The sequence below is a fragment of the Mesoplodon bidens genome (genome assembly GCF_964165515.1).
Source record: "Mesoplodon bidens genome assembly, chromosome: 4".
Lineage (NCBI taxonomy): Eukaryota > Metazoa > Chordata > Mammalia > Artiodactyla > Ziphiidae > Mesoplodon > Mesoplodon bidens.
Genome location: NC_138160.1, coordinates 43854966 through 43882590, shown reverse-complemented (window position 1 = coordinate 43882590; position 27625 = coordinate 43854966). Strand labels below are relative to the sequence as shown.

General features: G+C 35.7%; 1 protein-coding gene across 1 annotated transcript in view; it reads right to left on the bottom strand.

Annotated features, from left to right (window-relative positions):
* The window catches only part of MTREX (Mtr4 exosome RNA helicase), a 127552-nt gene that overhangs the window by 36323 nt on the left and 63604 nt on the right, over positions 1 to 27625 (bottom strand). Inside the window, exons 17-19 of the mRNA XM_081231525.1 lie at positions 22698 to 22870; positions 22028 to 22096; positions 1939 to 2067 (exon numbers count right to left, since the gene is read on the bottom strand). Coding sequence (XP_081087651.1) covers positions 1939 to 2067; positions 22028 to 22096; positions 22698 to 22870 — 371 coding nt within the window. The remainder of the gene's footprint in view (positions 1 to 1938; positions 2068 to 22027; positions 22097 to 22697; positions 22871 to 27625) is intronic.

The following is a 27625-nucleotide window of genomic DNA, read 5'->3' as shown; positions in this document are numbered from 1 at the left end:
ATGTCAATCCCAATTGCCCAATTCAGCACACCACCATCCCCACCCCCCCGCTGCTTTCCCCCCTTGGTGTCCATATGTTTGTTCTCTACATCTGTGTCTCAACTTCTGCCCTGCAAACTGGCTCATCCATACCATTCTTCTAGGTTCCACATACATGCGTTAATATACGATATTTGTTTTTCTCTTTCTGACTTACTTCACTCTATATGACAGTCTCCAGATCCATCCACGTCTCTACAAATGACCCAATTTCATCTTGGAGTTATTTTTAAAGAGGGATGTTTTGTGCTCTGCACATGTTGGTTCCACAGCTGGGAATGCAATTTTTGTCTGAAAGAGGTTCTTATATTCCTACAAATTTGCCTAAGTCTCATTACTTCTTTTATAAGACTATACACACATGTATCTTTGATGGTCACCTCTCTAGAGCAAAAAATGCTCCCTCCATAGTTCTAAACTCCATTAAGTCAGAGACTACATATATAATTCATGCTTACACATCCCCACCTTAATTTCCTTAGCAGCATATGCTGAAATAAACTGAATAAAAAAATTATTCAGCAGAGGAGAGACACTCAGTTTTGCTCAGGGTTCAGTGCAGACTTCCCTGCAGAGACTGTCTATTGAACTCAACAAAATCATATTATTAAGTACTGCAAAGCTTCTCAGTATCTTTAAGTAAAACAGGCACAGATGCTCATGCTTAATAAAATTTGGGCCTAGAACACAGCAGACAACAAACAGGTTTCACCTAAAATACTAACTCCAATGAATTACTCGTTAGATCATTTTCTCGGTAAGAATCTAATAAGCTTTGAGTGTAAAAGGGGCCCATGACTTATTATTAATATCTGCCATGAGAGAAGGAGAATGTTGCGATGCATGCCACATATTTGCCATTCCAACTTCAAAGATTCCTTTGGCCACAATGAATATATGTCAAATTGTGGGAATTTTAGCCTAATTTTAGTTAGGCAGTCAGTTGACAAAATAAATATTAGGGAAAAGAAAATCAAGTAAGTTTCAATGGTGGTGAAATTTTGGAGGAGAACAAATTAGAAGAGTGAGGAACAAAGATCAAAGGCTAGCTGGTATTCAGAATTATAAATAACTAGACTTTTAAATCATTATTTTAAAATGTTTAATAATAAAGTCTTTTTAAATACTGTCAGCTTTGAATCTCACATTCATTTCACTGATGCAAAGCAGCAGCCGATGATGCTACAGTGGCAGATTTTACTTTCCATAAACCAAAGCCTGTTATGACAAGTTATCATTACAATGACATTTCCTAAAAGACCTAGCCAATACACCATATACTTAAAGCAGTGTTTAAAAATAACAAAATTTCAGTATGATATTACTCTTCAAATAGATACTTGGACTCTTCACAGTAAGGCTTACCTACAATTATTCTATATTAATTATTTTAAAATGAAATAAAATAGGAGACATTTAAGTAATATGTGTATCTCATGTGGCAAGCTGAATGTTTTGCATTTAATTAAAAGCACATGTAAATTAAACGATTTTAAGGAAACTTAGGTAGCACTTTTTCATTATCAAAACACTGGCTCATTATTTTCAATCATTATTTTCACAGGAATGTAATAAACAATATGGATGGAATCAAGTGTAAAATGATACAATCGCAAAATAATGATAAAACATCTTTTTTAGCTCAGGTAAATTCCAGCTTCATGTGAAAATTTAAATTATTAAATTCTCTTTATCTTTCACTTTGTCACTAATTACCTTGCCATAATTTGATAAGGAGATTAATCATCCTACTGGTGTTAGATGGCTTTCACATACCTTGAAAACTTCCAATTAGGAAATCACGACAGTATGTTCATTATAATCACATTCAGGAAAGCTAGTGATTATAAATAATGTACAAAATATCTGAAATCTGAAAATGAAAAATAAAGTACAAACCTGCATCTCTCCTTTCTCATCAGACTTAGCTGGTTTTGCGGCCTCAGTAGCTGAATTTTTCAAGCTCTCTTTGCTACAGCGCAGAAGTACTTCCACTACATATAAAGGATCCAGTTCACCAGAATTAGGCTAGAAAAAAACAGGATAAAAGAAGTTAATTAATTCTTAAAAACTGGCACACAAATTTTAAGTTCCATGTGTACAGGAACTCTGTTCTCAGTATTTAGCACTATGACTTACGTAATGCACAATAAATGTTAATTTCATGAAATGAAGCCTGTCTCTTTTCATCCTTCAACATGCTCCACTGGATGAAAAAACACAGAAATTACTTGATACTTACAAATTTAAATGTTATGATCACTGTCAACTGATACGCCATTTTAAGTTTCTAATGATCGGTTTATAATTTTATTTCATGTTATGCCAGAATTAGAAAAAGAAACCAAAAGGAATTATCAGTATCAGAAAATGAGTATGTTATCTTCAAATAACCTTAATTAAACAAGATGAAAAATATATTCAGAGCAGATTATTTTATTGCTTAGTATACTGGCACCTCTACTCTGTGGTTTCATATCATTTCATTAAAAGTCTTTTAGTCTTTTATATCCTCTAATAAAAACATGATTCTCAAAGACCTAACACTAATCACATCTTCTGCATTATGACAATTTATGTTTGAGAGCAACATTTTTCAAACAGTAATAGAAGACTTTTTTCTTCAGTAAAGAATTCCTCTTTGCTTTTTAATTCAATATTTGAATAATCTCTTTTGCATAAAATTAGATAAAGGGATAAGTTTTTTAAAAAAAAATTGTAGTTGAGTTACAATGTTGTGTTAATTTCTGCTGCACAGCAAAGTGATTCAGTTATACATATATATACACTTTTTTATATTCTTTGCCATTATGGTTTATCACATGATATTGAATATAGTTCCCTGTGCTATACAGTAGGATCTTGTTGTTTATCCATTCCATATATAATAGTTTGCATCTGCTAACTCCAAACTCCTATTCCATCCCTCCCCAGACCACAAGTCAGACTATAAGTCTGTTCTCTATGTCTGTGAGTCTGTTTCTGTTTCGTAGATAGGTTCACTTGTGTCATATTTTAGATTCCATATATGTGATACCATATGGTATTTGTTTTTCTCTTTCTGACTTACTTCACTTAGTATGATAATCTCTAGTTCCATCCATGTTGTTGCAAATGGCATTATTTTGTTCACTATTTTGTTTTTGTTTTTCTTTTCAATGACTGAGCAGCATCCCACTGTAGCAGTATATATACCACATCTTTATTCATTTATCTGTCAATGGATATTTAGGTTTCCATGTCTTGACTATTGTGAATAGTGCTGCTATGAACATAGAGGTGCATGTATCTTTTTAAATTATAATTTTGTTCGGATATATGCCCAGGAGTGGGACTGCTCGATCAATGGCAACTCTATTTTTAGTTTTTTGAGGAACCTCCATACTGTTTTCCATGGTGGCTGCACCAATTTACATTCCACCAACAATGTAGGCAGGTTCCCCTTAAGGGAGAGTTATTTTGATTGAGAGGGGAACATGGAAAGAAGTGATGACTTGTTCTCCTCCCACCCACCCTGCACAGTTCCTGTGCAAAAATGAAAAACTGTCAAGAAATAACCATGAATCCATTCCTACAATCTATTTCTGTAATAAAACTATCCATTTGCCTCAGAATAGTAAAATATGTTTACAAAACAAACCAAAAATACAATCATAATTATCTTAAACTTCTGAGTACAAATTTCCTCAAAGAAAGCACAAGCTCCATTTTCCAATTCAAAAAGATAACTAGTTTTTTCTCGGCACGTATTTTTACTCAAAATATGTTTTTTGTTTGTTTGTTTTTTGTTTTTGTGGTACATGGGCCTCTCTCACTGTTGCGGCCTCTCCCGTTGCGGAGCACAGGCTCCAGACGCGCAGGCTCAGCGGCCATGGCTCACGGGCCTAGCCGTTCCGCGGCATGTGGGATCTTCCCGGACCAGGGCACAAACCCGTGTCCCCTGCATCGGCAGGCGGACTCTCAACCACTGCGCCACCAGGGAAGCCCAAATATGGTTATTTTTAAAGAAGTTTTAAAACATTTTTCAGCTTGATACAGATTCAAAGACAGTATTTTCAATTAGACTTGTATCTGCAAAGATTGTGTGTGTGTACACACACATGCATATATATATATATATATATATCTTAGTTAATACAAAATGAGTCTTAAAATGAGGTAAATAGTTATGACCAACTGTTAACTCTTCCAAGGGGCCAAGAACCATAAGGAGAATCAGTGATTAAAATATTTAGCTTTCCATAGGGGAAAATACCTCTCTAAGTAAGATGCATTTCACAATATGATAAATAAATTAACTACAAGGTGTTATAGGACATACGAGTATTTGGACAAAAATAACCTAAGATTTATGAAGAATCTTTAATGTGTCTAGATAATCTAGAACTCTGTTACTGGGTTTAATTCCAATTCTGTAGATTTTATTTATAAACAATATTCTCCCTATCATCTCATACATAATTATCTTTGTAGAACTACCAAAACCATTTACAACATTACAGAGGTATTCTCAAGTGTTACTATGGAAACTCTTTTGAAAGCTTTCTTTATTGTAGCATTAAATGAAAACTTGCTGTTAAATTTATTTCCTAAAATGATAAAACTTTTCTCAGCAAACTTTTTCTAGTTCTGTACTTTGGTAAAGGTGGGTCAACAATATCAACCTTCACATAAGAGAAATATAATTTTGATAATCTCAAGATTATAAAATGTAAAGAAACAAATACAAAATAAATATCGATAATGCATCTGTATCTCCTTAAAATGCTTCAAAATATTTTCTTCATCAGTATGTATTTTCCCTATGTGGACAAAGAATGTCATGTCACCTGCCATATCAGTGAGCAAAGAATGCTGCAGCCATCAGCCACCGAAGCCACCCCTGATGGTGCATCCTGAGGGGAACTCAGGATCAAGATAAACAGGCTGCCTCCCATCAAGCTATCAGCCTCTGCGGCCACCCCCAATGGGACACTCTGAGGGGATACAGGATGGAGAACAGGGCAGTTAAGGTGCATATCAAAGGAACAATTTCAATAAGCCCAGATGCTTACATCTTCCGATACACAGAAAAGTGTTAAATTCATTAACTTGAGGTGTCTGGTTTTCTTTAATTAACTGTAATCTTTTGATGTTCTGACTACCTAGTTTTTGTTTGTCTGCAAAAACTCCTATATATCCTGGCTCCTCCCATACCTCTTCAAAACAGTCCCTCAAAGCTATCTGAAAGGCTGTTTCCCGGGCTTAAGGTCTCAGTAAGTCTGCCGAATAAAACATAATTCTCAACTTTTAGGTTGTGCAATTTTTTTCAGTAGACCGTTTTGGCGACTAACAAAGGGACCCAGAGCAGACTACTCTCCTTTGCCTGAACTTTATGAGGATCCGGAGCCTTGGTACCAAGCTGAGGCCACTTGGGCCTGTCTGTCTCCTCGCAGAGTCCAGACAAATTTGGGTGATCTCTCCTGGTTCTCGAATCTCCTAAGTTTTATTTAATCTCCAGTTTATCTCCTGGTTCTCGAATCTCCTAAGTCTCCTCTTTGAAGGAGCAGGTTATCTTTGAAACTTTGTTTCAAGAAGAGGTACCTGGTTTACCCTCAGTTGAAAGATACTGGGGAGGTTTTTGCTCGGTTTAGACACTGAGCGGGTTAACCTCCATTGAAAGACACTGGGAAGACTTTGCTCATCTGAAAGACACTGAGTAAGGTTGGAGTGCGTAAATTAGGTAGAAGACTGGCTTGTCGTTTTTCCTTGAATTGGCTACTTTAACAGTTTATTGTTATAAAAGTGAGGTATCTCATGAGAGCTTTCTGTTCCAAAAAAGGAACATCTCCTCCCAGGTGGCAACGGCTTTTTCAGGCAACTAAGATGCTTGTGGGAGTGGTTGGAGGCAAGCCCTCATAATATGCAGCTGCCCCTACAGGGAAACCCACTCACTTTAATTAAAAATTTGCTCTGCAGGGGATACGCATAAGACTTGGTCACTCCATGATCTGAGCACCCACAGTGGTCTCAGGATACTGAAGGGAAAAACTGAGATAGGTAAGAGAGCTAAAACAGCTCCAGGGTAAAACCTAGAGGAGTTAAGCTCACAAACAGCACCCTGGCCCACCACAGGATTGTCACTAGCTACTTTATCTCAAAAAACTGACCTCAGAACAGGGAACAAAACTTTCAAAACAAAAGGAGTGACAAATTACCAGGTTTATGTACATACAAAACTTACACTTACAAGTACTTTAATTGGGGATTAAAGGAAATTTTGCCCTAAAAATGACTAAGATGGGGGCTCTTTTATTGCATATGCAGTTAAGTTAGAGAAATCCAGCTTGATAAAACATATTTTCAGAATTCTGACCGTAATTTTAGTGGGAACTTGCATTTATCGTTCTGTGTCTTTGGGAGGTAAATGTTCTACCCAATCTTCTTCAGGGGTGGGGTGGGGGTGGGCTGGTGTGTGTGTGTGTACATTTCGCAGTCCACTGAACAGACTGGGATTCTGAGCAATCTTTTGGGGTGTGTGTGTGTGTGTGTGTGTGTGTGTGTGTGTGTGTGTACACACTTCGCAGTCCACTGAACAGACTGGGATTCTGAGCAATCTTTTGGGTGTGTGTGTGTGTGTGTGTGTGTGTGTGTGTGTGTACACACTTCGCAGTCCACTGAACAGACTGGGATTCTGAGCAATCTTTGGTCTGTCTGTGCCAACTTTCAGGGGGCTTTCTGCCGTCTTAACCTTCCTTGTATCAGCCTGAACAACGAAGGTCTTTTACTATTTTGGGGAGTAAATTTTCTGGATTTTATTTAGGTGGCTTCCTTCACACTGTCTTGTGGGCATGCCTCTTGCATTTTATTGGTTTGAGTTCCTATTGAGATATATCTTGTTAATGGCCAGATGATGGATCTTTTAAATTTGAGAAACTTCTAAACTGGTAAATTTTTAGAGCTTTCATTATAAACAGCTGTTCTATTGGTACCTACGAAAAAATCAAATCAGAAGGTAGAAAAAGATAAAATGATTAACCTGAGAACTCCTTTAATTTAACCCAAACAAATGAAAAGAAAACATGGCTTGGGAAGCTTTATTTATGCACTCTGCTTTCCCTTCATGGGTCTTCCAGATGCTAATAAACACACTAGGATAATTCATGTTAATTAGGTTGATTAACAGGGAAGTAAGAAAAAAACTGAAGAGAAAGTCTAGAGACTTCTTCAAAAAAAGGTAGAAATTTTAAAGGGCCTCATCCCAAATGGATAAAGAAATTTTTACATGGTTATTTTAGAATAGAATAAATAAAATGGATGTCAATGGGATTAAAACAAAAGGTTCTGATACAACACTACCTAAGATTGGATGGGTCAAAGGGACCCCCTGCTATTGGTCCCCAACATTAAAGGGCTCCAAATGAGTCTGGGGTAAAAAAAAGTATGAAAAAATTGCACTGAGATAACTGACCAACAATTGCTTGGGCCAATTAATCAACTTAAAAAAAATCAACAAAGGGGCCTGAGTCCTTTGCCTCAACATCTCATTGGGAATCCCAAAGCCTTTTATATAAAAACAGATTAAATGGTTGGGATAAAAAGAAAAGTTTCTGGACTCCTTATAAGACTAAGGTATGTTGATAGTGTCCTAATACAAACTAAAGTTAAAGGTACAAAAGTTGACAGAACTGAGATAAAGTTTATAAAATTTGGTATATTTAAATAGATCTTATATAAGATTATTACATCTCTTTTGCCTAATTATATTGTGAGATAGATATGTTTCACTGGGGAATGCTTCCCCTGCCTGGAAGTACAGGACAGGGCATATAAATCTGCCCTTCAGACAATATTAATTAAACATACTAACAGAAACCAGCAGGGTTACCTGAACCCACACAGTAAAAGGAACACTTAAATACCTTAAACTCTAGTGAAAACCAACAAGCAGCAAGTAAAACTGTGAACTGTTTGTCATACCAGCATTTCCTAATTGGAATATTCCATAAACTCTAGAAATATTCATCTTCTTTCCTCAATATGGTACAAGACTGGGAGCTAATATTCAGGGGCTAATAAGAAGAATAAAGATTTTGCTCTGGGTCTAACCTATGCAATCAGAAAGAGGGTCTTTGTTAAATGCCTTATGCAAGCCTTTGAAAGCAAGATAAATTGAACCCATAGAACTCAATTTTCAGTTTGGCTGGAAATCTTCTGATATTAAAAAAAAAGGAAATTAAAGAACATATAGTTGGGCAAATCAATCTTTAATTTCATTTTGGCAGAAGACCAGTTCTTCAGAGAATTAAAAGCAACAGTCTGGTAAAACCTGGAACCTAGAAGAAAAAGGCCACGGGGTGGGGGAGGTAGGACTTTTTTTTTTTTTTTTTTTTTTGCAGTACGCGGGCCTCTCACTGTTGTGGCCTCTCCCGCTGTGGAGCACAGGCTCCAGACACGCAGGCTCAGTGGCCATGGCTCACGGGCCCAGCCACTCCAGGGCATGTGGGATCTTCCCGGGCCGGGACACGAACCCGTGTCTCCTTCATTGGCAGGCAGACTCTCAACCACTGCGCCACCAGGGAAGCCCGGTAGGACTTTTTAAGCTCAAGTCTCTGGAAAGGCTCCCTCACCCAAAATCTAATTCATAGCCTCCTTAACAGTTTATCAAGGACAAATACAAATCTTAAAAGTCTTCTCCACAAATAGTGAAGCCCTATTCATCTCAGCAAATTTAACTTATTCCAACTGTTATATATAAACTAGTAAGTTTATATTTTAATACCTGATTCTTAACTTTTTAAAGTGAAGCTGTGAGATCTCTGATTTTGTCTGTTTATATGTATGTGTGTACATTATATATATGAGATGTCTCTACCTCTGGAAAACATTACCAAAATTAAACTTATAAAAGAGTTCTACTTAATTGACTTAAAAGTAAGTGCTTATAAATATTTCTAAATATAAAAGGAACTGGGGGCTTCCCTGGTGGTGCAGTGGTTGAGAATCTGCCTGCCAATGCAGGGGACACGGGTTCGAGCCCTGGTCTGGGAAGATCCCACATGCCGCGGAGCAACTGGGCCGGTGAGCCACAACTACTGAGCCTGTGCATCTGGAGCCTGTGCTCTGCAACAAGAGAGGCCGCGACAGTGAGAGGCCCGCGCAATGCGATGGAGAGTGGTCCCCGCTTGCTGCAACTAGAGAAAGTCCTCACACAGAAACGAAGACCCAACACAGCCAAAAATAAAAATAAATAAATAAATAAAATTATATATATAAAAAAGAAACTGGCCAGAATGAATTTCAGGTTCACATGATCTAGGAAATATCAATACAGACATGTCTGACTTTTATTGTACCTAGGTTTACTGAAAATCAATAAATTCATGTTATTTCTGTTATATAGTTTGTCAGCAAGAAAAAATTTAACTTGGTATGATTTTCATAAGTTACAAAATAAAGGTAAATGAGATAAGAGTTTTCAGGTGAACTCTTTTAGGAATAATTATGCTTTGGGTATGTCTCTCTAAAATAGTTTTTCCAGATTTTTGGTAACCTGAGTTTTGTAAGTTAAGTTAAATGATGGGAACTCACTGAATATCCAGGTTATTTCAAATAAGATAAAACACTAGAACATTAGTTGCTAAACAGGTCTAAATTTACCTACCTCTGTCTCCTTACAAGAGGGAACTAATTTGGGTTTATTAGACACATCTTATACCACACTGAGGAAAGAAATTATGCTATGAGAAGATGGATGTTTCTAGGTTATGGAATATTCCAACCAGGAAATGCTGGTATGACAAAAAGTTCACAATTACTTGCTGTTTGTTGGTTTTTTCTATAAATTAAGGTTTTTAAGGGTTCAGTTGTAATATGCAGTTGAAGTTACTAAAGATAATAAGGGAAACATTTCCGTATGTAAGGAAAATGAAATGTATGCAAAAGAAGGCATGAGGAATGAAAATATATTTTGTTAAGGGGAAAGAATGTTTTGTCCTAGAGCCAGCTGTTTCTAGATGAAAATATAAGGGACAAACTAATAAGAGTACAGAAAATTGTGGAAGGTTTGTAAAAGGAACCCTGAAAAGGAGTTTTGTATATGGTCAGGCTGGGATTAGATTAAATTTGATTATGTAAATGGATTTTGTTATCAAAAGTAGGCTGGTGCAAGACTGGATTTGGTTCCTCTCTGTTAAGAGAACCAAGTTTTCTGGGAGTACTGCTTTTGATAACAGATTGTATGAGTTTCTTTGCCTTTAAGTGATCTGTATTTGTGAAATCTTTTATCTCTATGGTTAAGTGAACAAGTATTGTTTCACAGTGATTTTACCAAGCGTTCTGAAACTTTTTGATATTTTTGACAAACTTCCCAAACATAAAATTCTAACTGAAGTTCTTTTGACCTCCAGCTAACTCTAGGATGCTTCAAAGAAATTGTGAGACATCTCAGAAAGGAATGTTAAACTAATTAGGCTTATATGGTATGTTAAATTACTTGAGGAGCATTGCCATTTATTGGAGATAAATCTTCTAAGGTTATACTGTATAGGTAAATGTCATTAGTGTAGATATTCCAAAATTTAATTCCTAAAAATCTGATATGCCCTGGTATAATGTTATTAGTCATAACTCCTAATTATCTTAAAATGTTGTATGTCACAGAAACAGCCAAGTTTCTTGTCAATTGCATTGTAATCAGATCATTAACCATGCCATTTTAAATCTTGTCATTTATAGACAATCACTGTTTTACTCTGATGCTTTTAAAAAATGAAGATTCATAAAAGAAGATTCATAAAAGGAACCTTTGGTAAATACTGTTCCTTATAACTTTTAGGTCATACCCCTGAACTAGGTAAGAAGTTACAAAACTTTAACAGAAAACCTGACGACTTCATCCAGATCAACAGGAATTAATTACATGGGACTAGATGAACTGATGTGATTTATAATTTTATGACTTTTCCTCAAATATAGTGGCTTCTCAGTAAGTCCACCAAATAAAACATAATTCTCAGCTTTTAGGTTGTGCAAATTTTTTAAGTTGATGCCTCTCTCTCTAGCAAACCCAACTGACCACAAAAATCTTTGAATTAGTATTCTGACCTAGATCACAAAATTAATAAAAATGTACTTCATATTTTTAGTGAACAAATGTAAAGAGCTCAATGGAAAAATCAGTTTCACCATCAATTTAAGCAGAATAAAATGAATGTGTCCCTCTCTATTCCCCATTCCATCTTTGCCTAAAAGAACTCTCATCAACTAGCACTATTTTTATACATGGATTAAGGACCAGTAGAGACAAATAATTAAGAAACCTATCCACTGTGTGTGTCTGTGTGTGTGAATGCAATTATATTTGCTATAATTTTTCTCCTTTAAAAATGTAAAACGTGTCAACTACCAGCATGACAGCATAAGGAGCTCCACAAATCTGCTCCCCAGCAAAACTGGAGAAAATTATAAAAACTCAACCATTTAAAGTCTCTGGAAATGGTTCTAAGGGCATATAGCAAAGAAAGAAACATATTTAAGGAAATCTATGAAAATTCAGTAAGAATTTGTGATATCTAAACCAAGACCACTCCCCTCTCACTGCTTCCTAACTCAAGAAAACAGGAATTGCAGACTGGTGAAGCCCAGAACACAGGAGGGCTGCTCCGCCTGCAAATCTCAGGTAGAAGTCTATCTTCCCAGGAAGAGCATGATATCAGCATTTCTTATCCTGCTCCCACCTACCTATTGCTAGGGCTAAGTTCTGGGCAAGTAGGGGATTGTAGGGGCTGAGAGGTGGGGGCTCCCCTTTTCTGCCCTGTCCCCACTGCTTAGCCAGAGGCTATCCTGGGGGTAGCACTGCTGAGAATACTGGGGCCTCAAATGCCCTTGTCCTGGCTTATAAGACATTGATTCCAAGCTGGGAGAGGCAAGCTGAGAAGATGTGAGGCTCTTATGCTCCACTTAGCCCTCAGGGCCTAAAGCAGGAGTGTCACCCAGAGAGAAGTGGACCACTGTTCCCACACCAAGCTTTAGAACTTGGCTCAGAGATTGTGCCTGGGGGGAGAGGCAGGCCTTAAAACAGCTCTTAATACCTTCCAAGAGAAAGTGATTTCATTTGCAATAGAGGCTGGGGAAGTTCAAACTTTAGAGCATGCTCAAAAACAGTGAAGGCCGAGGTGAAAGACAAATGGAGGACATGTGTAGAATCGCTGGAAATACAGACAAAATATGGAGGCCAGCTAGTTTACAGGAGAGAACCTTGGGGGAGGGGAGGTGGGGGGAAAGCTAGGAGGAGCCTCCTGCAATTAGTGGGGCTTAACAGAAGGGTATGTTCAGGGAAAGACACCAAGAGACCCTTTTTAAAACCACTGTCATCCCAGAGTAACTATGGGCATATCCAAGGCTGTGCCAAGGAGAAACATAAAAGGTTCAGCACTGTAGGCGGAAGAGGGAGGTGGAATACATTTCACTCAAAAAATGTAGCTGTTCATGAAACATATAAACAAGCAAATAACAACAATAAACCTGGCTTGGGGGGTGGGGGAAACGAGTATGAAGAGTGCCACAATATATTATTGAAAATGTCCAATTTCTAAGGAAAAATTATGAGACATGGACAAAGACAGGAAAGTATGAAGCATAACGTATAAAACAGAAAAAAAAGCAGGCAACAGAAAGTGCCCGTGAGAGTAACCAGATGTTGGATTAAACAAAGTCTTAAAGGTAGCCATTATAAATATGAGCAAAGAACTATGGAACCATAATTAAAGAAGTAAAGGAAGGGACAATAATCAATGTCCCAATTTGATTGACAATAATAATCAAATAGAGAATATCAATGATAGATATGATAAAAAGAACCAACAGAAAATTCTGGATTTCAAAAGTGAAATACCTGAAATGAAAAACTCACTAGAGGAATTCAACAGCATATGTGAAGAACAAGAAAGCATTAACAAATTTGAAGATAGGCTGGAAGAGATGATACAATCCAAAAACAGAGGGGGGAAAAAAAAAGAAGAAAAATGAACAAAGCCACAGAGAAATGTAGGTCACCAATAAGAATGACAACATAAACATAATGCGGATACCAGAAAAAGAGGAAAGAAGTAATAAAAAATATTTAATAAAATAATGGCTGAAAACTTACCAAAATTAATTGAAAAACAATCTACAGGAAACTCAATGAACTCCAAACAGAGTAAATGCAAAAAGATGCCCAAATACACATATCACAGCAAAAATGCAAAAACCAAACATAAATAGAAAATCTTGAAAGGAGTAAGAGAAAAACAAGACTTATTTTTTTACAAGGAGACTACAATAAGGTTAATAGCAGAAACTTCTCAGGAGAAATGATGGAGGCCAGAGGCAGTGGGTTAGCATATTCACAGAATAAACCTCTTAACCAAGAAATCTATATGCAGGCAAAGATATCATTCAAAAACAAACATTCCTGAATAAACAAAAACTGAGAGAATTTTTTGCTGGCATACCAGCTTTACAGAAAACACTAAAGGAAGTTCTTGAGGCTGAAAGTAAGTGACACCAGTCGTAATACTGAATCCACATGAAGAAACAACTCTGGTAAAGGTAATTATAAAAGACAAAATAATTGACTATTTCCTTTTCTCTTAAATGACTTAAAAACTAATTATAGAAAACAAAATGTATATATCAAATTGTTGAGACTGTTGAGCCTATAACAGAAATGTAGTATATTTGCCAATAATAGCACAAAGAAGTAGGTGGGAGCAAAGCAGTATTGGGCTAGGTCAATAAATCTAGATGGTAAGTTGAATTCATAGGAATTAAGAAAGACAACCAGAAATGATAAATAAGGTTAATATAACAGAAATTATAAATATATACTTACTCTCCTTTCTCCTCTAAGCTTCTTTAAAAGTCATAACATTATATAAAGTAATAATTATAACATGTATTGTTGGGTTTGTAACATTTATAGGTATAATATCTATAACATATATACCACAAAAAGAGGGAAAATGGAACAGAGGCATAAAAGAGTAATGTTTCTATATCTAACTGGAATTAAGTTAGTATAAACCTGAAGCTTATTCTATTATGTTAATATGTATATGGAAAGCCCTAGCAACCACTAAGAAAATAACAAAAAATATAGGTAGAGAAAAAAGCCCATGAAATAAATTAAAACGTCACATTAGAAAACAGGTACTCAATGCAAAAGAAAGCACTAAAGGCGGAATAGAAAAACAAAAAAAGAAGTGACACATAGCAAACAAAAAAAGACAGCCATCAATCTAGTCATACCAATAATAACATTAAATGTGAATGGATTAAGCAGCCCAATAAATAGGCAGAGATTTTTCAGATTAGATAAAACAATATCCAACCATGCTGTCTATAGGAGACATAGTTTAAATTCATTGATATGAAAAAGACTCAAAGTAAAAAAGATGGAAAGAGATATAGCATATGAACAACAATCAAAAGAAAGCTGAAGTGGGCTATTCTAATCATAAGATGAAACACTTTAGCAGAACACAAAACACATGAAGCAAAAATTGACAGAAATGAAGGAAGAAATAACATTTCAACAATAATAGTTAAGAGACTTCAATACCCCACTTTTAACAATGCATAAAAGAACTAGATAGAAGGATCTGCAAGAAAAGAAACAGAAGACCTGAACAACACTCTAAAAAACACTAGACCTAACAGATACCTAAAGAACACCTCACCTCAACAGAATATACATTCTTCTCAACTGCACATGAAACATTCTACAGGAGAGGACATGTTAGGTCACTGCACAAACTTCACTAAATTCAAAAGGAATGAAATAATATCAAGTATGTTCTCAACAACAGAATGAAATTAGAAATCAAAAGCAGATAGAAATTTAGGAAATTCACAAATATATGGAAATAAACACATTCTTAAATAACCAATGGGTGAAAGAAAAACTCGAAAGGGAAATTAAAAAGTACTTTGAGATGAATAAAAATGAAGACACAATATGCCAAAATTTATGCAGCTAAAATCCTTGCAAATGGAAATTCATTGGTATAAACGTCTTATAAAAGACACTGGTACAAATGTATTATGAAAGAAGAAAATCTCAAATTAATAACCTAATCTTCTACTTTAAGACAATGGACAAAGAACTGCAAACTAAATCTAAAGCTAGGAGATGGAAGGAAATGATAAAGAGTATAAATAAAGGAGCAGAAATTAATGAAACTTAAAAATAAAGAAAAATCAATGAAACCAAGAGCTGATTCTTTGAGATGAACAAAACTGATAAACCTTTAGCTAGGTGAAAGATTAAAATTATCAAAATCAGAAATGAAAGAGGAGGGTAAGCTGGGACAAAGTGAGAGAGTGGCATGGACATACATACACTACCAAATGTAAAATAGATAGCTAGTGGGAAGCAGCCACATAGCACAGGGAGATCAACTCGGTGCTTTGTGACCTAGAGGGGTGGGATAGGGAGAGCAAGAGGGACAGCAAGAGGGAGGGGATATGGGGATATATGTATATGTATAGCTGATTCACTTTGTGATACAGCAGAAACTAACACACCATTGTAAAGCAATTATACTCCAATAAAAATGTTAAAAAAAAAGAAATGAAAGAGGAGACATTACTAACAACTTTACAGAAATAAAAAGGATTATAAAGCAATATTATGAACAAGTGTACACCACTGAATTAGGTAACTTAGATGAAATGGACTAATTCCTAAGAAGACAAATCACTGAAACTGTTTCTAGAAGAAACAGACAAACTGAACAGACCTACAACAAATAAAGAAACTGATTTAACAATCAATAAACAATCCACAAAGAAAAGCCCAGGCAGGTAACCTCACAGCCAAATATTTAAAGAATTAATATAAATTCTTAAAAAACTCCTCCAAAAAACAGAAGAGGAGGGGAATACTTCCTAACTCATTATGTGAGGCAGGCATTACCCTGATACCAAACCCAGGGGAAGACAGCAAAAGAAAAGAAAACTACAAACCATTATCTTCTTTGAATATGGGTACAAATATCTTCAACAACATATTAGCAAACCAAATCCATTAACACAGAAAAAGGATAACAGAGAATGAACAAGTACGATTCATCCCAGGAATCCCAAGTTGGTTTAGTATTTGAAAATCAATTAATATAATATACTTCATCAGATTAAATACAAAAGAGAATAAAAAACAACCACATGATTATTTGAATGGGCATATAAAAAGCATCTGACAAAAAACAACTCTCATGACAAAAACACTCAACAAACTAGGAAAAGAAGGAAACTTCCTCAACTCAATAAAGGACACTTATGAAAACATACTTAATGGCGAAAGAGTGAATGTTCCCCCCACCTCAAGATCAGGAAAAAGACAAGGGCATCTGCTCCATCAATATTGTACTGGAGGTTCTAGCCAGGCCTATTAGCCAAAGAGAGGAAATAAAATGCACCCAGAATGGAAAGGGAGAAGTAAAACCACCTCTATTTGCAGACAAGAAAATCCTAAAGAACCCACTATTAGAACTAATAAAGTTAGCAAAGTTACAGAATGCAAGATCAATACATAAAGTCAACTGTGTTAATATATACTTGCCATGAAATATTAAAAAATGAAATCAAAAAAACAATTCAATTTATGATAACATCAAAAGATTAAAATACTCAGGAATAAATTTAACAAAAGAAGTGCAAAATTTATAGTTGGAAAACAAATTACTGTTGCAAGCAATTTCAAAAGATCTTAAAAAATGGGAAAACTTCCCACGTTCACAATCGAAAGACTCAAGAGTTGTAAGCTGACAATACTCTCTCCAAAATGGTCTAAAGATTAAATGAAATCCCTATCAGAATCCCAGCTAACTTCTTTGTAGAAATTGACAGATAATAATATTCACATGGACTTGCAAGGGTCACAGAATAGCCAACAACACAATCTTGAATAAAGGTGGAGGTCTTACCAATCCATTTCTTTAAACCTTAACTACAAAGATACAGTAATACAGACAGTATGGTACTGGCATGAGGATAAAGATATAGATCAACTGAACAGAACTGAGAATCCAGAAATAAACTCATGTGTCCATGATCATCTCAGTTTTGACAAGGATGCCCACATCATTTAATGAGAAAAGAATTTTCCAACAAATAGTCCTAGGACAAGAAAAAAGTTGGATTCTTATCTTAAGTCACATATAAAAATCAGCTCAAAATGGAACAAAGACCTAAATGTTAAGAGCTAAAACTATAAAACTTAGAAAAAAACATAGGGGTAAATCTTCACGATCCTGATGTTGGCAGTGGTTTCTCACATATGACATCAAAAGCCTAAGTAACAACAACAACAAAAGAAATTGGATTATATCAAAATTTAAAACTTTTGTGCTTTAAAGAACATTGCCAAGAAAGTGAAGATGTGCAAGATGGCATCTCAGGTGTATTCTAGTAAACATTTAGGGAAGAGTTAACAAGTATCCTGCTCAAGTTATTCCAAAAAATTGTAGAGGAAGGAATACTTCCAAATTCCTTCTACAAGGCCATCACCACCTTCATACCAAAACCAAAGATATCACAAAAAAATGAGAAGCTAATATCACTGCTGAACATAAATGCAAAAATCCTGAACAAAATATTAGCCAACCAAATTCAATACTACATTAAAAAGACCAAAGCCGAGATCAAGTGGGATTTATCTCAGGGATGCAAGGACAGTTCAATATCCACAAATCAGTCAATGAAACACCACATTAACAAACTGAAGAATAAAAATCACATGATCATCTCAATAGATGCAGAAAAAGCTTTTGATAAAATTCAACACCCATTTACAATAAAAACTCTCAACAAAGCAGGTACAGAGGGAACATATCTCAACATAATAAAGGCCACATATGACAAATCCACAATTAACATCATACTCAATGGTAAAAAAGCTGAAAGCATTTCCTCTAAGATCCGGAACAAAACAAAGATGTCCACTCTCGCCACTTCTATTCAACACAGTAGTGGAAGTCCTAGCCACAGCAATCAGACAAGAGAAAGAAATAAAAGGAATCCTAATTGGAAAGGAAGAAGTAAAACTTTAACTGTTTGCAGATGACATGACACTATACATAGAAAATCCTAAAGATGCCACCAAAAACTACTAGAACTCATCAATGAATTCAGTAAAGTTGCAGGATACAAAATTAATATACAGAAACCTGCTGCACTTCTATACATTAACAAAGAAGTATCAGAAAGAGAAATGAAGAAAACAATTCCATTCACAATTGCACCAAAGAGAATAAAATACCTAGGACTACATCTTACTAAGGAGGTAAAAGACCTGTACCATAAGAAAACTATACTATACTATAGGGAAAGTGCATGACAGAAATGAAAGAAATTGAAGACAACACGAACAGATAGAAAGGAATATTGTAATCGTAGACTGGAAGAATTAATATTGTTAAAATGACCATATTCCCCATGGCAATCTATAGTTTCCAAACAATCCCTATCAAATACCAATGGCATTTTTCACATAACTAGAACAAATAATTCTAAAATATGTATGGAAACACAAAAGACCACAAAGAGCCAAAACAATCTTGAGAAAGAAAAACAACCTTCAGAAAGAAAAACAAAAACTGGAGGTATTATACTCCCTGATTCAAAACTATACTACAAAGCTACAGTCATCAAAACAGCATGGTACTGGCATTAAAAAAAAGACACATAGATCAATGGAACAGAATAGAGTCCAGAAAATGGACTCACACTATTATATGAGCAATTAATCTATGACAAAGGAGGCAAGAATATACAATGAGGAAAAGACAGCCTCTTCAACAAATGGTATTGGGAAAACTGGACAGCTACACATGGAAGAATCAAACCAGACTACTCTCCCACACTATGCTCAAAAATAAATTAAAAATGGATTAAAGACTTAAATGTAAGGTGTGAAACCATAAAACTTCCAGAAGTAAACACAGGCAGTAAAGTCTTTGACACTGGTCTTGGTAATATTTTTTTGGATCTGTCTCCTCAGGCAAGGGAAACAAAAGCAAAAATAAACAAATGGGACTAAATCAAACTGAAAAGGTTTTACTCAGTGACGGAAACTATGAACAAAACTAAAAGATCACTGACTGAATGGGAAAAGATATCTGCAAACGATATATCCAATAAGGGGTTAATATCCAAAATATACAAAGAACTCACAAAACTCGACATCAAAAAAACCAAACAACCTGAATAAAAAATGGCAGAGGGCCTGAGTAAATGTTTTTCCAAAGAAGTCATTAGGATGGCCATCAGGTACACGAAAAGATGCAACATCACTAATCATAAGGGTAATGCAAATCAAACCCACAATGAGCTATTCACCTCACACCTGACAGAATGACTATTATCAAAATGACAAATATAAATGTTGGTGAGGATATGGAAAAAAGGGAACCCCTGTGCTCTGCTGGTGGGAATGTAAACTGGTGCAGCCACTATGGAAAACAGTATGGCAGTTCCTCAAAAAAGTGAAAATATAACTACCAAATAATCCAGCAATTCCACTCCTGAGTATTTATTTGAAGAAAACAAAAACACTATTATTCAAAAAGATATATGCACGCCTATGTTCCTTGCAGTATTACTGTATATCTCATAATAGCCAAGATATGGAAGCAACTCAAGTGCCATCAATAGAGGAAAGAAGACATCTCTCCCCCCCCACAGGAATATTACTAAGCCATGAAAAAGAATGAAACCTTGCCATTTCCAACAACATGGATGGACCCAGAGAGTATTACGCTAAATGAAATGAGCCAGACAGAGAATGACAAATACTAGATGACTTCACTTAAATGTGGAATATGAAAAACAAAACGAGTGAACAAACATAACCAAACAGAAACAGAGTCATTGATGCAGAGAAAAGATGGCTGCCAGAGGGAAGGGGAGGGGAGGGGGAGAGAAATAGGTGAGGGAGATTAAGAGGTACAAACTTTCAGTTACTAAATAAATGAGTCACAGGCATGAAATGTACAGTGTGGGGAATACAGTCTATAACTATGTAATATTTTCCTGGTGACAACTAGAATTATCACTATCAACATTTTGAAATGTACAGAATATACCATTATGTTGTGTAATAGGAACTAACAGTGTTGTCAGTCAATTATGCTCCAAAAACAAACAAACTCATAGACAAAGAGATCAGATTTGTGGTTTCCAGAGGCAGGGGTAGGGGAAGGGGGAATTAGATGAAAGTAATAAAAAGATATAAACTTCTATTATAAGATAAATACTAGGGATATAACGTACAATATGATAAATATAATCAACAGTGCCGTTAATTATGTTATAATATAATTATAACGTTATAACAGTGCTGTTATACATGAAAGTTAAAAGAGTAAATCCTAAGAATTCTCATCACAAGGTAAAAAGAGTTTTTAAATTTCTTTAATGTATCTATATGCGATGATGGGTGTTCAATGTACTGTGGTAATCATTTCATGATGTAAGTAAGTCAAATCATTACATTGTACACTTTAAATTTATATAATGCTGTATGTCAACTGTATCTCAATAAAACTGGAAGAACAAAAAAAACCCCAAGCAAACCAATCAACCAACCAATTAACCTTCAATGGCCTGCCACTGCTTTCAAATATTTAAATCTAGATCCAACATACTCAAAATCTGTATTTTAAATACTTTCCATGATTAATCTCAATACTTTTTATTTTACTCCTTCCCTTCACCTGAAATGTTCTGTGCCTGCTGCATACTACTTCCACCAGTGAATATCCATCAAATGAAATTCTACTTAGTGTTCAAGGTTCCATTTAAAATTTAAAATTCTCTTCCTTCTCAGGTGCCATCTCTAATAGCTCAGACAAAATTTCTTCCTCCTCCTGCTCCAAATGCACTTTGCTTATATCTTTACTGAAGTATTTCATAATCTGCCTTAAATTTTCATTATCTGCTTGCCTCTGTTCATAAAATGAGTGAGTACAGGAATTGTGTCTATGGTCAATGAATGCTTCTTAAATTAGAATCAAATGAGACAATGAGTCTGACAATACTTTGAAAAACATTCCTGTAAATTATGAAAATGGTAATAATCTATTCAGTGGGATTAATCATAGATCATTAATCAAAACTCCTATCACAAACCTATGAACTTAATTATTTCTCCACAACAAATGGCTTCAGTATCTCAAAGTTCACTTACATATTTCAGGACTAACTTTCAATCCCAAAGCTTAATTCTCAATTGCCTTTACACATAGGTGGGACAAAGAAGTTAATGACAACAAAATCATGAAATCATCTCATGCAAACCCTTCATTTTAAAGAAAAGAAAAAACAGGCAGGAAGATTCAGAATGTCTTGCCTGAGGTCATATATTGGCACTTGTTGGTTGGTGCCTACTTCAGGTAAAGAAAATATAATAGACAGGAAGGCTGATTTAATTTTGAGGTAATCATTTTTCTAACAAATTATCAAAATCATCCTTGACTTTATGTATACATAATCTTTTCAAAGTATTTATATAAATAATGACCAAAAGCAACTTTATTATTGCCTTCATGTACAGAGAGTAAAATTAACCAGCTTTCCTAAGTTTGTTCTTTTAAGTCTCTAACATATACCTGAATCAAAATTCCAATTTTCAGTGTCAAATGCTAATTTTTTCTAATATTCAATTTAAACAGTAAATTTATAAAAAGGACTGGTGAACTCAGAGAATAAATGTAAAACTGTCATGAAATTAAAATCTGTGATAATGTTAGGAAAATAACCATACCACTTTAAGGATAAAATTTATGATTATTCAAAAAATTAATTCCTTATATAGAATTTATTAGTTTCTCTTAAGGTAATGCTATTTCTTTTTTTCTTTCTTTTTTTTTGGTTATGGTATTTCTAATCTGATCAATTTCCTGAGCCTGAAAAAACATTTCACTAAAAATTTACATACAATTCCACTTTTAGGACAACAGTTTACCTTAACATTTGATTTTTTTGAGAAATTCACCACTACACCCCAGCCAAAATCGTCTCCTTCATTCTTTACCTGAAAAGAAAGTAAAGCAAGTAAAAAGGAATGTTTATGTCCAAAAGGCAATTTAGATATCATGCCCACATTATAGGCTAATAAAACTTTGAGTTTTCCTGATAAAATGTTTTTTTGAAAGATCACTGTTAAACTTAAGAAAAAGGAAAAAAAAGAAATTAATCCTACAGAAAGAAATCACTGCCAAATTTCAAGGGATTCCAGAACAGTAATAACAGGAATCTCCCAGTTGGCAAATAAATGTTAAAAATGATATGGTGTATTTGTTTGGAGAATATCTGAAGTCTTTTATAGCTAATGAATTCATCCAGGTCTTAAAACTGCATTATTCTGGGACAGCATTTCATAACTGGAAATATTTCATGTTAATTCCAAAACTGTCCACTTCAATTTATATCCCCCCAAATGAAAATCAGTAGCGATTAAAAGGCCTTCACATGACCCCTCCTTCCTTAATCAGTGCCACATGAAACAGGTAAAAGAATAAAATTAATATAGATCCAAAAACTACTGTATTTTACCAAGATAAGAAAAAAAATTGGAAGATTCATCCAAAAAATATTAAATATTGAAATAATTTATGACAAAAATAATGACATACCTTTACCAAACGACCTGGTTGTAGAAATGGTAAGCAATATTTTGGTTTGTGAATATATTCTTCAATTTCTTTACCCAATTTGGCAAGCTGCTGCCTAATCTTATAATAGATGACTACACTTTCTTCATTTGGTATTACTATTTTATTATACTGTTCTTCTGAGTTCTTTACCTCTGTAAGTAAATAAAACACATATATAACATCACAAAATTATACATCTTATGTAAATTATACCAAAGATACATCTTTTTTTCCTACTACAATTGTAGGGAACAAATTCAGACTGTTTAGGTTAGAAGCTTTGAGGAAAAGATTCAGAGACGGGCTTCCCTGGTGGCGCAGTGGTTGAGAGTCTGCCTGCCAATGCAGGGGACACGGGTTCGAGCCCTGGTCTGGGAAGATCCCACATGCCGCGGAGCAACTAGCCCCGTGAGCCACAAATACTGAGCCTGTGCGTCTGGAGCCTGTGCTCCGCAGCGAGAGGCCGCGATAGTGAGAGGCCCGTGCACCGCGATGAGGAGTGGCCCCCACTTGCCGCAACTAGAGAAAGCCCTCGCACAGAAACGAAGAGCCAACACAGCCATAAATAAATAAATAAATAAATAAATTAAAAAAAAAAAAAAAAAAAAGATTCAGAGACAACCATAATACATGCTGTCTAGTTTCTCCCTTCCCCATTAAGGTTCACCTTCTCTATCTCTTCTCACAGTTCCCCAACTCACTGTGACCTCAAGGTGATTCTGAACTGGAGTGGTTTTATCGGGTAAGTTAATTCTCTCCTGTGGATAGGGGGAGAAGGCTATTTCTGAGAATTCTAGACCTACACTGTTGAACAAGCACTGCCCTGTAAAACTTTGTATTATGGTAGAAATGTTCCATATCAGCACCTTCCAGTATAATACCCACTAGACACTATGTGGCGAGTTAAATTTAAAATAATTAAAATTAAATAAAATTAATCATTTAGCTCTTCAACTGCACTAGCACCATTTCAAATGCTCAACAGCCATATGTGGCTGTTGACCTCTGTACTTGAAAAGCACAGAGAGAATATTTCCACAGAAAGTTCTACTGGACAGCACTATTTTGGATCTTCTAATATGCTGCTTAAACTCAGCAAAAAACCCAGTTTGTTAATGTCATCAGGCTTGCACCACCACCTGGGACTATGTCTCCTAAAACAGAACACAGGAAATTCAACCACAGTTATCTCTCTACTCAGTCAGTGGCCAAAACACTAGCCCCTTTCAGCAACTGTCCTTTTAGTTAATCTAACCATCTCTGATGCCATTCCCTGCTCCAATTCTTGCAGCTAGTGCTGACCTCCCATCCTCACTCATTCCATTATGCCTCTTTCCCACTGTGAACAAACACTATTCTTCCTTGGGTAAAACACACATAAAATTCACTATTAATGACATGTAGTACACTAACAATATATGAAACCATCACTACCATGTAGTTCTAGAATATTTTCACTACCCCAAAACTCCATACCCTTTAAGCAAACACTACTCATTCTTTTCTCCACCAGACCCCGGCAACCTTTCTGTCTGCATGAATTTGCCTATTCTAGATATTCCATATATATGGAATCATACAATGTGTGGCTTTTGTCTTTGGCTTCCTTCACTTAGCATAATCTTCTCAAAGTTCATCCATGTTGTGGCATGTATCAGTACTTCATTTCTTTTAATGGTGGAATAATATCACACTATATGGGTACACCATTTTGTTTACCAGTTGATGGACATTTGGATTATTTCCACCTTTTGGCTACCGTGAGTAATGCTGCTATGAACATTCATGCACCAGTTTCTGTTTGAACGTATTTCCAATTCTTCTGCTTATATACCATGAGTGGATGGCATTGCTGGGTCTTACAGTAATTCTATATTTAAGTTGCTGGGGAAGTGCTAAACTATTTTTTACAACAACCACACCATTTTGTTAATTACCTAAAAAAATAAATACCCATCCTAGCAAGTGTGAGGTAGCTCAATATGGTTACGATATGCATTTCCCTAATGATGCCAACCATCTTTTCATGTACTTATATGAAAAAATGTACTTATATATCTTCTTTGCAAAAATGTCTATTCAGATCTTTTGTCCATTTAAAAATTAGGGTCAGTGTCCTTGTCCCCACGGTAAGCCAAGCCACTCCTCACCTCTGCAGGAGACCCTCCAACACTAGCAGGTCAGGAGTTCCATGGACCCTGAACACTGTGGATGGAAACCAATGTGATCTATGAACTTGGGTTGCTTGTTTTTACACAAATTGCACTGAAGTTTGAATTCCACTCAAAGCTGTAGAGAGACTGTTCTGAGGACCAGTATAATTTCTGCAGTAACACAAGCCATGTGGCTGACAAGGTCTTGGTGCTCTGGCCGTGTTTCAGGCCTGTGCCTCTGAGGTGGGAGAGACGAGTTAATGACACTGGTCCACCAGAGACTTCCAGGTTCCACGTAATATCAAATGGCGAAAGCTCTCCCAGAGATCTCCATCTCAATACTAAGACCAAGCTCCACTAAACAACCAGCAAGCTACAGTGCTGGACATCCTATGCCAAACAACTAGCGAGACAGGAACACAACACCACCCATTAGCAAAGAGGATGCCTAAAATCATAAGGTCACAGACACCCCAAAACACATCACCACTCACAGTCCTGCCCACCAGAAAGACAAGATCCAGCCACATCCACGAGAACATGGGCACCAGTCCCCTCCACCAGAAAGCCTACACAACCCACTGAAGCAACCTTAGCCACTGGGGGCAGACACCAAAAACAACAGGAACTACGAACCTGCAGCCTGTGAAAAGGAGACCCCAAACACAGTAAGTTAACCAAAATGAGAACACAGAGAAACACAGAGCAGATGAAGGAGCAAGGTAAAAACCCACCAGACCAAACAAATGAAGAGGAAATAGGTGGTCAACCCGAAAAAGAATTCAGAGTAATGATAGCAGAGACTATCCAAAATCTTGGAAAAAGAATAGAGAAAATACAGGAAATTTTGAACAAGGACCTAGAAGAACTAAAGAGCAAACAATGATGAACAACACAATAAATGAAATTAAAAATTCTCTACAAGGAATCAATAGCAGAATAACTGAGGCAGAAGAATGGATAAGTGACCTGGAAGATAAAACAGTGGAAATAACTACCACAGGCAGAATAAAGAAAAAGGAATGAAAAGAATTGAGGACAGTCTTAGAGACCTGTGGGACAACATTAAACGCACCACCATTCAAATTATAGGGGGTCCCAGAAGAAGAGGAGAAAAAGAAATTAACTGAAACAATATTTGAAGAGATTATATTTGAAAAGTTACCTAATATGGGAAAGGAAATAGTCAAGTCCAGAAGCACAGAGTTCTATACAGGATAAATCCAAGGAGAAACAAGACAAGACACATATTAATTGAATGATAAGAAATTAAATACAAAGAAAAAAAATTAAAACCAGCAAGGGAAAAACAACAAATAACATATAAGGGAATCCCCATAAGTTTAAGAGCAGATCTTTCAGCAGCACTCTGCAAGCCAGAAGGAAATGGCAGGACGTATTTAAAGTGATGAAAGGGAAAAACCTAGAACCAAGATTACTCTACCCAGCAAGGATCTCCTTCCGATTCGACGGAGAAATTAAAACCTTTACAGACAAACAAAAGCTAAGAGAAATGAGCACCACCAAACCAGCTTTACAACAAATGCTAAAGGAACTTCTCTAGGCAGGAAACACAAGAGAAGGAAAAGACCTACAATAACAAACCCAAAACAATTAACAAAATGGTAATAGGAACATATATATCAATAACTACCTTAAATGTAAATGGATTAAATGCTACAACCAAAAGAAACAGACTGGCTGAATGGATACAAAAACAAGACCCGTACATATGCTGTCTACAAGAGACCCACTTCAGACCTAGGGACACATAAGACTGAAAGTGAGGGGATGGAAAAAGATATTCCATGCAAATGGAAATCAAAAGAAAGCTGGAGTAGCAATACTCATATCAGATAAAATAGACTTTAAAATAAAGAATGTTACAAGAGACAAGAAAGAACACTACATAATGATCAAGGGATCAATACAAGAAGAACATATAATTGTAAATATTTATGCAACCAACATAGGAGCACCTCAATACATAAGGAAAATGCTAACAACCATAAAAGGGGAAATTGACAGTACGGGACTTTAACACGCCACTTTCACCAATGGACAGATCATCCAAAATGAAAATTAATAAGGAAACACAAGCTTTAAATGATACATTAAACAAGATGGACTTAAATGATATTTATAGGACCTTCCATCCAAAAGCAACAGAATACACTTTCTTCTCAAGTGCTCCTGGAACATTCTCCAGGATAGATCATATCCTGGGTCACAAATCAAGTCTTGGTAAATTTAAGAAAACTGAAATCGTTTCAAGTTATCTTTTCTGACCACGATGCTATGAAACTAGATATCAATTACATGAAAAAATCTACAAAAATACAAACATACGGAGGCCAAACAATACACTACTAAATAACCAAGAGATCACTGAAGAAATCAAATAGGAAATCAAAAAATACCTAGACACAAATGACAATGAAAACACGATGACCCAAAACCTATGGGATGCAGCAAAAGCAGTTCTACGAGGGAGGTTTATAGCAATACAATCCTACCTCAAGAAACAAGAAACACCTCAAATAAACAACCTAACCTTACACCTAAAGCAATTAGAGAAAGAAGAAAAAAAAAAACCCCAAAGTTAGCAGAAGCAAACAAATCATAAAGATCAGATCAGAAATAAATGAAAAAGAAATGAAGGAAACGATAGCAAAGATCAATAAAATTAAAAGCTGGTTCTTTGAGAAGATAAACAAAATGGATAAACCATTAGCCAGACTCATCAAGAAAAAA